General features: G+C 35.9%; 1 protein-coding gene across 1 annotated transcript; it reads right to left on the bottom strand.

Annotated features, from left to right (window-relative positions):
• Positions 1–322: 322 nt before the first annotated feature.
• Positions 323–15,657, bottom strand: rab22a (RAB22A, member RAS oncogene family). Its single transcript, XM_067373499.1, has 7 exons — positions 15,337–15,657; positions 14,542–14,621; positions 12,552–12,633; positions 8,259–8,330; positions 7,685–7,791; positions 5,543–5,652; positions 323–3,335 (listed from the first exon to the last, which is right to left on the bottom strand). Exons 1-7 carry the CDS (start codon positions 15,370–15,372, stop codon positions 3,232–3,234), a joined length of 591 nt encoding a protein of 196 aa, XP_067229600.1. The 5' UTR covers positions 15,373–15,657; the 3' UTR covers positions 323–3,231.
• Between the last annotated feature and the right edge of the window lie 475 nt (positions 15,658–16,132).

Genomic DNA, 16,132 nt, shown 5'->3' with positions numbered 1-16,132 from the left:
TATATACAAGGACGTAAAGTACATAAGAATTTCACAACTTTCTTAGGGCCAGCCCAAGACTGTTGGCATTTTCTTCCACCAAAACACCACTGCAAACCACACCAGACAGCATATTATATACTGTCCGACTCAAGTGTAGCATGTAGTTCCATTCAAAGGCATTAAGGCAAAGCCTGTGCTCCCCAGCAAGAGGACGAGCAATTCAGAAAGTCCTTTTCAAAAGAATTCAAGAACCTCTACAGGACTAAATGAGACATTGTCTCGTTGTGGATCACAGGCTTTGTACAAGACAAACAAACAGCTACTCTACAACATTTTGATACCATACATTGTTGAGCTATGTTTCCTTCTTCAATTTGTTTGACATGACATAAAGAAAATAAAAAAATGTAAGGTTCTGATTTGAGTGAAAGATACATTTACTTAGCACAAGGCATATTACAGTCGTTGGATGGATCAATTTGAATCATTTTCTGTGTAAACATCAATAGAGAATGCTAGGACTGTAATTTTTCCAAGTCGTTTCAACTAGGGCGAAAGACACACAGGAATTTTGAAAAAGTGCAGTTTTTTCCCCAAGTGTTGTTCCAAGTAATCCCTTTTTTCATTTAACAAGCACAGTGTTCTAAAGGAAAATATTGTTGTGCTAAAATTCATAGATTAACTACAATTACTGTAATAAGTCTATAAATCTCTCTGCTATTATTACTGACAGCACACATTTTGGAGGGGGAAAGTATTATTATTGCACTTGTGAATTCCTGAAAACATCATGGCGCATTGGCAGCACTGCATATAGAATCACAGGATAAAGGACGGGAATTGAAACTCAAGATTGCCCATAATATCCTTTCTGATTCACTAAACGCATTCTACGACCCCAATATGCCAATATAACGTGTCAAAAGCATATGTAATAATATCCATAAAAGTACCATCAAAAGCCACATACTAACCTCTAAAAATAACCGAGATGGTGTCACGTGTTATGCTGAAGTGTACATTTAGATGAATCACATTTTAAGTACATAACACTTTGTCATTGTGGGTATTCAGTTGATAAATTGTAACATATTTGTTTTATATTCACAAATGCAAATATTGTAACAGATAATGTTCCATTTTGGCTGAATAAACTTAAATTCGACATGATGTATAGAAAAAGAGCCATTCAACCATATTGTGTTATAATACTCTTGAATGAATAGTGTGTACATTAATCCAAATCTTTTAAAAGGTAAGTTTCTCAGATTGTCAAAAATAAGACTTTTCTTTCTCCCAAATTAAATCCATTTCTTCAATGAAACTGACGCCAGAGCTCTTGAGAAAATATTTAGGCTGAAAAATTTAGTGACAGCAAAGAAAAGAGTTATTTCATTTGGGGTCAATTCAAAGAAGAATATCTGGTATAGTGTAACTACTTCCTTTTGCTTGTTTTTTAGACGTCTTGCTCTTTCTGAAACAAGACTAGTTTCCAGATACGCTCCTTTTTTATCCCTGTCCAGATAGTAAAAGCATGTTGGATGTGCCGGCCAAAAGTTATTCAGTTAAAGAATGAGAAAGATGAAAAATGTTTATGAGACAATTAGGGCATTTGGCAAGACCTCACAAAATCACTCAATCCTGTAAAAATGTCATAAAAAGAACAGCAAGGGATCTGAAGAGACCAACTGCCAACTAACACAAATGGTTAAAATGCAGTTTCAGAAAGTATTTGGACATAATGCACACTTCACAAAGTCCTGGACGAAAGCCTAAAGCGCATCATGTACAGAATTCGCCATTTGGCTCCTTCCCACTAACATTAAAGATCTGATATGGAAAACATGTGAACAGTTGGAGTAGTTATAACATCTAACACTTTGAAACTGCTATTCTTGTCAGTATTCTAAAAGACTGGCCAACTTTATCTCAAAGCGTGAGGGTTGAACTTTGCTAATGCCCTGATTATGCACTGCAAGCAGTAACAGCAGTCAGACACTGTAAAACATAAAAGTCTATTCTAACTGCTTATTAGTCCAAGAACAGGCTGGATCTGTAGCTAAGAATCGGGCAAAGAATCTGGCAATGTGGCTAATTGGAGCAAAGAACGTGTTACTATTGTTACCTCGACTTTCAAATTGATAAGATATACAAATGGTTGTGTTGAACTCATGCATCAACATCACGGACCACTGATCTGCTACTACAGGATCCTTACCATGTCACAAAAAATTGACAAGACTACAAAATTGCAAAGATTTGGCACATTCTTCATGTATAACTTTAAATATAAATTCATAAACTCATCTCAAAATGGCCAAGGCTCAGATATCGTATGCTTATTATTATTGACCAGAAAATCCCAGAGTTATTTTTATCTGTATTTTAATACTACCACTGAATTTAATATTATTTTTTCCTACACAAAATATAGGAAAGACAGAAGCGCACACAGCTTTATAGCCTATGCAACAGGATTACATGATATTTCTGTAATAGTAAATAGTGTGAACGAATCTCATGAAAACATACCCATTTTACCCCCAATGTCACAAGAAAAACAATGAGGTCAATTTTTAGGAGCATTAAAAAAAAAAACATCCTAATCTTAACAGACTTTAAATTGACTTTATGCAAAATATAATTTCAGGTTTTCTTTTTCATTTCATTTGAGTGAAATGTGACAGGTTTCATGAGATTCGCCCATTTATAATTTTTTTCTTTTTATCATATATATCAAAGATGTGCAAAAATAGTGAGACAAGAAAGCTGTGTTGCTTGCGTTTGTAGTGCTGAAACTCTTCAAAATGTACAAACAGACAGACAGACAATAGCTATACTTGGAGATTTTTTGTAAGAATGAACAAGAGAGAGCGAGAGAGAGCAAGAGAGCAAGACAGGACTATATCTGATCTGTTAAGCAGGTGTTTTCTTTGCTGTCTGATTTTGGGCAGTGATCTAAAACAGAAAATGGATCCCCAAGGACATTTGAACGGGGGCTGAAGAGCGGGCAAGATAAGGTACAACAACTCTGTCAGGGCATTTTCGTCTTTTCTCAAGCAAGTGACCATTGATTTGGGATTCAGACAGTAAATCTCATTCCATTATTAACTAAACTTCTTATTTGGCTCCAAAAGGAAGTTACGTAACTTCCCCTGTGACATCACATTCTTCAATTGCTATTCTCCTTTACTAATAGAAAGAAACTGAGAGGCTGGAGAGGATCTGGCCAAACTGTTTACAACTCCGTCAGCAGCAAGTACGTTCCCTGGTCGACTCTGATGGTTGGCGACGAAGTTTGAAGCCCTTGACCGCAGATCCGCCATCTGCATCTATAACTGGGATCCTCTGACCTATAAAGGAAGTTAAATAAAAATTAAAAGGAGCATAATGATATTAGCTACGTTTACATGGACACCTTTTGTTTCGGAATTATTCATTCCAATTGATGAATCCGAACATAATGCTAAATAAAGTGATCAGGTTGATGCGCGTGTTCATATGTCACAAGCTTCAAATCGGAATTGATTTTTTGACATATTAAAACACTGCACAAATATAGGTTCACACTGTTTACACATACTAACCATTCTTCTATATTGCTTCTTTTCTTTGTTTTAAAGAGTAGACTTAAAGGTGCCATCGAACGTTTTTTACAAGATGTAATATAAGTCTAAGGTGTCCCCTGAATGTGTCTGTGAAGTTGCAGCTCAAAATACCCCATAGATTTTTTTTTAATTAATTTTTTAACGGCCTATTTTGAGGCATAATTAGAAATGCACCAATTCATGCTGCGGCCCCTTTAAATTGCGAGTTCTCCGCCCCCCCTCTCGAGCTCTCGACTCTATCACTTCATAAACAAAGTTCACACAGCTAGTATAACCCTCAAAATGGATCTTTACAAAGTGTTCGTCATGCAGCATGTCTAATCGCATAAGTATGGTATTTATTCGGATGTTTACATTTGACTCTGAATGAGTTTGATAGTGCTCCGTGGCTAACGGCTAATGCTACACTGTTGGAGAGATTTATAAAGAATGAAGTTGTGTTTATGAATTATACAGACTGTAAGTGTTTAAAAATGAAAATAGCGATGGCTCTCGTTTCCGTGAATACAGTAAGAAACGATTGTAACTTTAACCACATTTAACAGTACATTAGCAACATGCTAACGAAACATTTAGAAAGACAATTTACAAATATCACTAAAAATATCATGTTATCATGGATCATGTCAGTTAATATCGCTCCATCTGCCATTTTTCACTGTTGTCCTTGCTTGCTTACCTAGTCTGATGATTCAGCTGTGCACAGATCCAGACGTTAATACTGGCGGCCCTTGTCTAATGCCTTGAACATGAGCTGGCATATGCAAATATTGGGGTGTACATATTAATGATCCCGACTGTCATGTAACAGTCTGTGTTATGTTGAGATTCACCTGTTCTTCGGAGGTCTTTTAAACAAATGAGATTTATATAAGGAGGAGGAAACAATGGAGTTTGAAACTCACTGTATGTCATTTCCATGTACTGATCTCTTGTTATCCAACTATGCCGAGGTAAATTCAATTTTCAATTCGATGGCACCTTTAATATTTATCCATTTCTTGTCCTAATTAGGAGACGATGAGCACATGAACTATTGTGCCATGCTGCTTATTAAACAGTAAAAACGCCCCTTCCCGCAACCAAAACAAGGCATCTGTGGATGAGAGTCTGAAACAAGGACTGATGGGATGTTGTCCTGCCCCACTTCAAAGATGAAGAGTGGAAGGAAAATTTTAGAAGGACACGACAGTCATTTATGACACTTCATTCAACAACAACAACAGCTCGTTCTGTAAGTCATACATAATTAGTCCATTTCTACGTCATTGCACATGCGCAGTACTTTCCAGTTTCGGGTTTCAATCCGATCAAGTGTTTACATGTCCTCTTGATCGGATTAGAAAAGGTTTAAACCACCCCTTACAATCCAAATTAAATTTTAATCGGATTTGGCCAATTCATTCTGATTGATATGGTTACATGTGACTTTTTTTATTCCAACTGTGCTACTAGTCCAATTACAGTTGGATTATTAGGGTCCATGTATACGCAGCTACTGACAATAAAAATATGCATGAGAAAGAAAAAGGAAAAATGATTTGCTGTTACAATGCCTGTACAAAAGTCACAAGCATGGTGTCATGCACCCACAAGTATGCCTGTTCCTTAATGGGGCAACTGCCAAGATCCATGGTAAAAGATCATGTATCCACTGTAACCCAACCACTGCCCTGGGTCCAAGTGGCGAGAACAAGTATCCACAGAAGCACTATTCTCACCACCATCAGGATCAATTATAGATCATGCATTCATTATCATTTTAATAATAAATGGTGTTGCAATAAACAGCAGTCATTAAAACTAAACCTGCCTGATTAACAAGCTCAATCAAGAGAAGAAGATAACATTTAAAATCACAGGGCTCTGAATAAATGCTTCTAGATTGTTTGTTAAATTGGCCTTGATAATGACACAATGCACCGATGATGACTAGTTAGAATTATACTCACTTATCTGAATGAAGACCTCATTGATGTTAATGGCATTTTTGGCACTGGTTTCAACAAATATGGCATGAATGGAGTCAGCATAGTCCTTTGCGTCCTTCTCTGAAACCTCTCTGGAAAACAAAAGAGTGGAGTAACAAATGTGAGTAATACAGAGCAGTAGCTTATTTTTAGAACTCTAATACCACACTAATAATTAATCAGTTTCATAAATTAAGAATTCTGACATTCTCAAAACTCTCAAAAAGTGTGGCATGTTATTATGATTCTGGATATCTGAGACTAGAAGATTTTAAACAGATACTGTGGTTGAGTGAGAGACTATCTGAGTGGGATGAACCTTGTCAAGCGCATGTATTTTTTTGTGATGGTGGTGTATAACTAGCACATTGGAGCACGTTGAAGGTGAACTATTATGTGCTGGTTCTCAGTGCACCTGTCACCTGATCACAGGTGCTGATCAGATTGCACCAGTGCTACACCTATCAGGCCGGTCACACTGACAATGGATCAATTTTCCATTGACGCTTTGCTCTCTTAGATTAACCGCCAAGGCGGTGATATATTCTTTAAACATTTCGATCAACTCGACTTTTGTGTTGTTGCTTGTGCAAAAGTCACTGCCACCATGTTGTGGTTGGTTGCCAGGGTGGGGTTGTGGTTGCTAGGGTGTTCAGAGTGGTTGGATACTAGCCCTAGATACATAAGGGGTCCTTAAATTAAAAACTATGGGATTTTTGCCTGCTTTCTCCACCAAGTGGTGTATGAACAAATGTAAAGACCCAATATACTTCAAGCAAAATCGAAGAACGACGAAGAACGAGCAAAATTTCGCACAAAATCAGGCCAAAATGAAGTTCGTTTTAGGAATTCGAAACAGCTTGCCAAAGTGGAACATTCTGGAAAAGTTTGTTAGGGCTGGTAAACTCCTTTGTACTGCCATTGGTCCGTGGCGATAACGTAATAGGTAGGTGTGCGCGGAGGCTCCGCCTTCTTTCACGTGGAAATCTTTTCTGGTTCATTTCTTCTGTTCAGTCCGTCAGGTTCAGACATCCGTGAGTGAAAACATGAACACATTGGAGAGCTGCTGCATAATAGAAAATGAAGTTGACACTGTTTTACATGCTTAATATGGTAAAGTTGATTGATTTTAAGCAATCTATTGTATAAAGTGCTATATAAATAACAGTGACGTGACATTACTAGAGTCCTGAATGACTGAGCCGAATTGTCGCCATGATCAGATGCTTTTCTTATGCTTTACTAACTGTTTTCTGTTTTGTTGTGTTTATTTTGTTATTGAGAGGAAAGTGCACAGCACATATTTACATATTCATCTAAACGCAGAATGAGCGTCGTCGGATGTTCGCTAACAGTATATGACTGGTCATGTATTTCGAAATTTGTTTTACCTCTAAGCGAAGAAAGAAAAAGAACTTCGCCGTGAGTATATTGGGGCATTAATGCTTTTTAGGTTATGCTTTTAATTCATATAATTTGAAATAGTATTAAGGTTTGCAATTAGGGGTAATGTTATCAGTAACTATATTTCCATGATGACAGTTTTTGAAAGCAACAGATTTTTTTTACATTTGGAGCGAACCTCTTAAACTTGAAGCAAAAAATATGTAAAGAGACAATGATGGCTGTGGATCACAGCACCAGTTGTGCTAGAAAAAGAAATATCTAATCTTTATGTGCCAGACAGAACAATTGCAAGAATTTTCCCTGATATTTATTGCCTGAATGGCTTGCGGTGTGATCGCTATTCCTCAGATTCAATGTCTCGGTCTTTATGGTTTCGAGAAGTAAAATACAACCACAATGACAGCTGACTAACACTGCCAAAGAAAGCAATGGTGAACCAAAACATATCATTGGACCTGTGGGAAGAGTGAAGCAATTTAAAGTGGAAAGATAAATTACAGACCAGTGAAGAGTGGATTTCTTTTTCATCACAAGTTATGCTTATGGTAACGGTACGTGTGCGAGCTTGTTTTCAATGAGTCGAGACAAGTTGACAGGAAATATGTGGGTCTTTTCCCAACGTCAAATTGAGTTGACAGCCACTGCGGGTGCATCCCTTCAAGCTGAATAGAGATGACAGGATGTGAAGTCTTTTGTGGCAAGGACGGTGGAATTCACCTGGCATCGGAGAGATCACATTTGTTGCCAGCGATAGCCACCACTATGTTGGGTGGTCCGTGCTGGCGAAGCTCCTTCACCCAGTTCTTCAATGTCTGGAATGATTCCTGATTGAGAGATGAAGAGATCTTCAAGACAAGCAATGCTTATACATCATAATAAGACATTTAAGTCATTATATATTGCCCCTCATGTTGCTCAAAACCTGTGTGGTCACATTTATTCTGTTGAAAACAAGAGGAGTCACCTAGCAGACTGTCCAAGCTGCTCTCTTCCATTAATTAAAAAACATAAAAAGTAGTCTATATGACTTGTGCACTATATTTCAAGTCTTCTAAAGCCATATGATAGCTTTGTGTGAGGAACAGACTGACATTTAACCCACTATCCACTGAAAGTCTTACCTCAGCCCATAACTCCTTTAGTGTTCCATGGAAAAAAAGATCTTACGTAGTTCGAGTGACATGAAGTTGAGTAGATGATGACAGAACTTTCATTTTTGGGTGAAATATGCCTTTAATAGCTTTACCAGCAGAAAGATTTGTGTAGTAATAATGAAGAAATGTTTCATTACCTCTTTAGTGATGTCATACACAATGATAGCTGCAGCAGAGCCCCTGTAATACATGGGAGCCAGGGCACGAAACTAAGAGAGAAACAGATAACAGGCAGATGTGTGAGAAAAATAATGGCCGGTGCTTAAAAAAAAAAAAAAAGAAAATGAAAAAAGCAAGACTTAGTCATCAGTGATAACAACCGACATCCCTTCTTAGGGGCCGAGCGGGCAATCCCAACCTGCGTATGCTTATTTTCAGAGCTTTGAAAGAATGTATGCGCTTTGGCAGAGGTTTCCTTCAAGTTTCATGCCGAATTAAATGGACAACTCAAAAACAAACAAACGCATGTTATTCCAACTTGCTCATTTCTAACAGAACAAACAGGCAGCAGTTAGGGAAACCCACAATGAAAAACCATACACGTGAGCCACCGTTAAAACCTAAAGGAGAATTGTGTTTCAGACGGCCATGCCAAGGGGGCTTGAGTAGAGGAACTGCATTGAAAGGCATATCAACACATGTGGGAGCCATCAGGGGAAAGATGAGCGCAACGTGTCAGAAGAAGTTAGCGTTTAATCATTATAAAATAGCATAGTTGGGTTGTTTGACCCCGGTATTCAAAAAAAAGAGGCTCAGATTAATAAAAACAAGCTGGATCGAGTATGCCATTCCACTGAAAAAAATACCTAAAAGGGGTGAAAAGTGCATTATAAAATGACTGATTAAGAGAGAGAGAGAGTAGAGAAAGAAGACATGATGAGAAGTTTTTTTTAATTTATTTTTTTTTACATTCTTTCTAAAGTTTAGGTGTGAGTTAGCCTCTGAAATAATCTTTAAATCAAATAAACAGTTTAGAAATTTAATATTTTTAGCCAAATTTACAGATTTGGTTAAAGGTTATGAGCTTCAAATTGGTGCACATTAACATGTTTGTGCTCATTAACAGTGTGTTTCATGAGCTGCTAACAGTTTACCATCAATACTAGTGAATATAGCAAAATGCATAATTGTACGTTATATAGATTATATACAATTGTAATAATATAGAGAGGACCCAAAAACACTTGGATCCTAAAGCCTGTGGTGCACAATTGGTTTTGCTGATTAATGCATCAGTAGTAAGTGACATCAATTATTTAACTATTATTAATAACTATACTCTACAAATTCTTTTATACAAAGTTTATTATTTGATTTATACAAATGCTGAATTTAATTGGTGCTGGATTTATGCTGGATTTAAGTTAAGACAAAAGTCAGAGGTCTGCTTAATCCATCTTTTTCACCAATAAAATGAATAAATCAAGTTTGACTGACACAGTTTCTCACATTTATAGCTGTTTTTGGCAAAGTCTGCTGCACAAGGAAGAGGAAACGCTTCAGTTTAGCTTTTGACTAAAATTGCAGGATGTCTCCTTAGACATATCCCAGGATTCCAGACTGTGTGGTCCTATTCCAAATATCCTCCTGCATTTTCTCTCATCCAACTTCCTCCAGTCACTCACTACCTCTTCAAATGTATCTTGTTGTTAACTTAACTGTTCAGTTTAAAAGACCCCATGAAATCACTTTTTTTCTGCTCATTTTGTATCAACTGTTTAAAATTTGGGGTAATTAAGATGCTTTCTTATTCTTAAAATAAATTTCTTTTGCTCACCATGTCTGCAATTATTTGATTAAAAATAAAGTCATTTTAATATGTTTTAAAATGTAATTTATGTCTGTGATGGCAAAGCTGAATATTCAGCATCATTACGCCAGTCTTTCAGTGTCACATGATGCTTCAGAAGTCATAATATGCCAATTTGGTGCTCAAGAAACATTTTGTATAATTATTTATTTGAAATAATTTTTTTGAACAATGTAAAAGTTTTTTTGGTGACTTTTGATTAATTTTACTCTTTTCCTGCCAATGTTTCTTTTAAAAAGTTGCCAGCCACTGCCGACATTTTTGGTAATTTTCACAAAATCTGAACAGCCCCCAGAATATTTTGTTGTATAAATATCTGAACATGCAATATATCAAAAGAATAAACAGAGCCTCTGCTTTTAAACAAATAAACAAAAAAAACTGTTTTATTGTAGCTTCACGCATTCTTTTTTTAATCAACATTCGAATTTGGGAAAGTTTCATTAAAAAAAGCAACATTTTGAACAAAAATCACACTTTTTTCAAAGACTACAATGTGCATAAAGCAATGATTTTATCATGTGTTTCCACTCCTTTTTGCCTGTGTTTTGATACGGAGATTCTGTACTCTTTCAGAAGATGTGTAATAGCGCCCCCTACCATATAGCAGTGAAAATCCCGTCAATGGCAGGAAAAGAGTTAATGCACTCCCAAAACCACTATATCAAAAAGTACAAAACAAGTCATGTTTCTACAATGCTGTTCTAAAAAGCAATGCGTTGGATAATTATCTAATCTCAAGCTTGACAGCAAGTGAAAAGCCTGATCACAGCTCCCGGTGGAGTACAGGAATCTGTGGACAGAACTGTCTTCTCTTCACAAAATCACAATAGAGCTTGAAGTTAGAAAAGAAAGAAGAAAGACACTAAGAGGCAGGAAGGAAGGGGGAGAGAGAGAGAGAGCGATTCTGGCTTCAGTTGTTGTTCTCAAACTCCTATCTCTGACAAGGCCTAACATTTCATCCCATCAGGCTCTGGAGCATCCCGAACAAACAAAGGCAAAGAAAACTTGACCTCTTTAACCACTCAAAGGCCACGATGATGAACTTGCACCATCTTTATCGGTGGGAATACATCAAAGCGCTAAACAGGACCAGATGAGGGTAAAGAGGCTCGATAAGTCAGACTTTCCCATATGTTCAGCCCTTCATATGCAATAGGAACCAGATATCTAAGACAGATTTTTTTTGTTATAAATTATATCACCAGCAAAACAATTTGAGGGAATATTGGGTACATGTGGCCTTGTCTATGTTTTGTACCAAGGACTGAATGTGATAAACCCCAAAAATTTGTTACATTTGACTGGAAAAAGTCCCAGCTTTTCAGACTGTGCATAAAAAGAGAAGCAATTCCTTAAAGGTATAATTCACCCAAAAATGAAAATTATGTCATGATTTACTGACAATCAAGCCACCCTAGGTGTGTATGACTATCTTCTTTCAGACTAACACAATCAGAGTTATATTAAATAATATCCTGGCTCTTCCAAGCTTTATAATGGCAGTGAATGAATGGGGCATTGTATTGAAGCCCAAAAAAGTGCATCCATCCATCATAAAAGTAATCCACACAGCTCCAAGGGGTTAATAAAGGCCTTCTGAAACAAAGTGATGGGCTTTTGTAAGAAAAATATCCATATTTAAACTTTATAAAATATAAAAACTAGCTTCCGGCAAATGGCCATACGCATCGATTTACGGCAGAAGAGTAACAACGCATTGATGAACACGGAAGCGCAGAGGATAGAGCAAAACAAAACACCGGTCACGAATTAAAAGTCTAAAATGAGAATTTTTAAAAACAAATGTAGGATGATTTCAATATAAAAGAAGAGGAGCTTGAGTTTGTTGCCCAGCCCTATTTGTGTGAACCGTGAGAGGCATTTAATCTTAGTTATCATAGTTTATAAAGTTTCAAATATGGATATTTTTCTTAAAAACCTCTAGATTTGCTTTAGAAGGCCCATATTGACCCCCTGGAGTCGTACTTTTATAATGGAAAGATGCACTTTTTTTGGCTTCAAAATACAACACCCTATCACTACCATCATAAAGCTTGGAAGAGTTATATTTTTTAATATAACTACAATTGTGTTCATCTGAAAGAAGATAGTGGATATAAGATAGGGTGAGTAAATCATTTTTGGGTGAGCTATCCCTTTAACACTTGGTATGATACTATTTTTTCTAACAGCTTGTGTGGGCCGCTTGGCATTCTACATTTAGCTTCACATAACATCACAGACAACATGAGAGGAGATCATATTCCAAACAGCCTCAAGACTGCTATCAAAACATGAGTGGTGATAAACATCTCAAACTATGAGATGTCACTCGTACACTTCAGATGCCTCTCCTAACGCAGAATGTTTTGGGGGAGAATAGGGTTTATAGCTATACGAAGAAAACCAGCCCCTTTTAAATTACATTAAACTCTCTCTCCCTCAAATGTATATGCTTGCATAAAGGTAAGAGAAGTGCATGCAATACTGCCCCCTGTCTGAACTATAAAGACACTGCAAAAACAGAAAGTGAAACAGAGTAAACATTGTATTTAATGGCTGTCAGCTTGTGCATGCGTCATCCCAGTGAGTGTGTAGTGATTGTTGCTGTGTTTACCCTTTCTTGTCCTGCGGTGTCCCATATGAGGAATTTGTGAAGCTCATTTTGGTACTGCACAGTCTTTGTCATAAACGATGCCCTGAAAATAAAATGGAGATAATCAATAATAATATAAAGCATGCACTATACAAATAGGTCTACATGAAATCTGACATCTTCAGATCTCATTTATTAATTATTTTGGCAAATTTTACAATGCATTCAGCTGCCAATAAGACTCTACGCTTTGTTTAATGCATTTTTGCCAATATTTAAATCCCCCACAATCCAAATAATAAATGAAGAAAATGTGTAGGTGATGTCATGTGGACGTACTTATAGACATCTTTACAAAGTTTACAATTGTATTGCCAGGTGCAAATACACACACCGCAAACACAAGTTTGTTTTATGCTGTTTACATGTGTTGTTATGCCCCTGTAAACTTAAAAATCAGGTTTTCTGTTATGCATCGAAACATCAATTAGAATTGGTTGATATAACAATATGCAACCAATTTTTTAGGACCGGGATTCGATTCGATTTTGATTCTCAAGCTTTAACTCTATCAGGTACAAGTTCAGGTACAGGTACAAATCTCTCTCAACTAATTCTGTAAACTATACCCCAGTTAGTGCATCACTATAATATTAAAGGTTAAAATTAACTGATTTGTAGGCTATTTACATTTAAATTACACATAAGAAAGCTTTTATACTAACAACATTATACTAATAAATCTTTAATAACATATGTTTTCCTTTAAATATAAACATTTAAATAGTGGTTGTCATAAAAACATGACATTTATTCAAACATGCATTAAATATTGAAGAACAGGTTAAGCAAAAAAAACATGAATATACAATATAGTGTATATTTAGTAAAATGCTCCTCTCTAGAGTTATTTTTCTAGCTATCTATCAAATTGAATGTCACCCACCGATAAAATCATAAATCTGCAACTTTGAATGTAACATTACATGACATTGTTTACAAGCTGTTTTATTGATGTCTTTCCACAGATGAAACACTGGTTGAGTTACTACAAGTGACATGATACAGATTTCAGTAAGTTGTACCGTATCTTTCAACATACCTTCTGGTGTTCATTCATGTTTATTTCATGCCGTAACATAATAAAGCGGAAGAGCTGATCAGTTCACGCGCTCTTCGTGCTGCAATTTCGTTTGAACAAAAATGGAATTTATTGTTGACAGAATTTGTGAAAGCTGAGAATTTGTTTCATACCAGAAGTAACAAAGCAAGAAACTTATTACAATTTATTGAATGGAAGGTGCGCTACAAAACTTTGTTCATTCATCATCTGAAAACAGCAGACTAAAAGATTAAATCTTGGGATTTTACAATCGATATCATTTCTTAAAAATTATAAATCTACAAATCGAATGATTTAATTTTAATATTTTTGTACAGAAAACTGACGTTTAGAAACTTTAGAAAAACATGACTTCCTTTTTAAAGCAATATTACCAATGTTTGTGGGCCAGAAGGAAACTGACTGGCCCACAAATGACTGGCCTGACTGGGACAACAGAAAATCTTTATTGTTGAGCCCTAAAATATGTGTCAATTGAATTTAGACCTGTGTAACTCAATTAAAAGGGGTCACACATTATACAACCAATGCTGAATATTAAATATTGTATTAAATTCAGACTTATCAGCACCAACAGGGCAGCTAGTCTCAGATGCAGGTTAACAGATCTTGTTTTCTTATTTAAAATATTGAATTATTATCATAACATTACTAAAACAAATATTATATCAAGTTTTTTTTTTTTTTTTTATACAATGCTTCCTAAGGAAATTGCAACACACTAAGTATCAATTTGTTTTGCCTGAAACAGCTATTTCAGTGCATGTCATGACTTGCTGCGTTTGCAATGTGCCAATCCTTCAAAAATTGCAGTTTTTTTTCTCTTATTTTTACAGTGCATCACAGCCAGCTTGATCTCCCTGTAACCAAGTTTTGCTGTAAGCTTACCCAATTGTGGGATTAATGTTGGGATCAAAACTATCCTCCACAAACCTCCACACGATACTTGACTTTCCAACTCCTGTATCCTAGAACACAAGATAAAAATCAGTAACAAAACACACAAAATTAATATGTCTGTGTATATAAATATATATTGTGTCTTATTAAACATAATTAATTTTTGATGTGTTTTTCCATAAACAAAAAAAAAAACATTAAAAATGTATATATTTGTATTTTGTCAAATGTTCTGAATATAAAGTCAAAACTGCATGTATAATAAAACAACCAATGCAGCTAATTAGAAAAAAAGAAAATACATTCAGATAAAGTACAGAATGTCACACTGCAGGACATGTCCTGTCAACTACAAGTTTGTTTACAGATCACATGGCTACAGGTACACATTTATTATCGATATAGGAGTAAATGTAGGTAATAGTGAAAAATTGTGTCACATAAAATGCTTATGCAAGACAAATTGATTTGACAACACTAACTGGCCTATGCAGTAAATACATCCCATATGTATCTAACGTTACTGAACAAAATGTAACTAGATATTTAACATCCACTTCTGAATGGGTGGTTAAATACGTCATCAGCCCACAAATGTTACTGTAATACTTAAGAGATCACCAAAGCTTGCACAACAGTTAAAACCACTGACATGCTTTATTGCAAGTTATAGCATACAATAACACAGTGATGATCGGTCATCAACAGAGAAATAAACACATAAACATGCACCAAAACTGCAATCCATAATAACGAGTCGTAAAAAGTGAACATAAATCTTACCCCAAGAAGGCATACTTTCAACTCTCTTAGCGACATGTTGACCTCCAAACTAATGAAAACTTCCCAATCATTCCAAATAGTTTCATAAACCTGATCAGCAACTATTTCTATTTGACGTAAGAAAAAAAACAACACACACAGTCTCTATCTATATACTAGTGTCTGATATCCACTGCTTTAGGAAGGTATAAGAAACCGACGTGGAAAACTGACATAACGCGTAGAGCTTATAATAATATGAGGACTGAGATGTTATATTAATGATCGATTAGTTGCGATATTAGCTCCTCGCTGATCGCCATCTTGAACTCTGGTTGACGAGTCTAGTTATGGGAAGTCATTCCGGCGAATCGGCTCTTTCGAACGGTTTCTTTCATTGAACCGTTCAAAACTGTTTCAGCAACGTAATTACGTCATCACGTGGACAAATATAAATATTAAACGCTTAAATAAAGCCCTGTCAGGCATATACACACAAATGGCTGCTTTTACACATTCTGTTATGTTTTAATATCGTGTTTATTGTAATTTCATGTACCCCAGTTCATGATTATTTGGATGACTGTGAGTATAAAGAAGAACACTTCAGCAACTTTACAGATTAATATTTCTGCATCAATGTGGCTGCGTCAATAAAGAACACTATTAAGAACACACACACACACACACACATATATATATATATATATGCAATAAACATATTTATTGTTTTAAATTTCAGTTAATTACGTTATATGTCAATATGTCATGGTAATACTTGTCCTGCCTTTGTGCTAATTTGAATAAAAACTCTATA

Source organism: Chanodichthys erythropterus, chromosome 21, assembly GCF_024489055.1.
Source record: "Chanodichthys erythropterus isolate Z2021 chromosome 21, ASM2448905v1, whole genome shotgun sequence".
In the NCBI taxonomy this organism is placed as follows: domain Eukaryota; kingdom Metazoa; phylum Chordata; class Actinopteri; order Cypriniformes; family Xenocyprididae; genus Chanodichthys; species Chanodichthys erythropterus.
Note: the sequence above shows the minus strand (reverse complement) of the source record. Positions and strands in the feature narration are given on the sequence as shown.

What these genes read in the sequence shown, in the direction of transcription:
- rab22a (XM_067373499.1), bottom strand. Translation starts at nt 15,372, where the DNA reads ATGTCGCTAAGAGAGTTGAAAGTATGCCTTCTTGGG. An exon ending in TGAAAGTATGCCTTCTTGGG is followed by an intron (nt 14,622 to 15,336) that starts GTAAGATTTATG and finishes CTTGTGTTCTAG; the next exon opens with GATACAGGAGTTGGAAAGTC. An exon ending in TGAGGTCTTCATTCAGATAA is followed by an intron (nt 3,336 to 5,542) that starts GTGAGTATAATT and finishes CTTCCTTTATAG; the next exon opens with GTCAGAGGATCCCAGTTATA.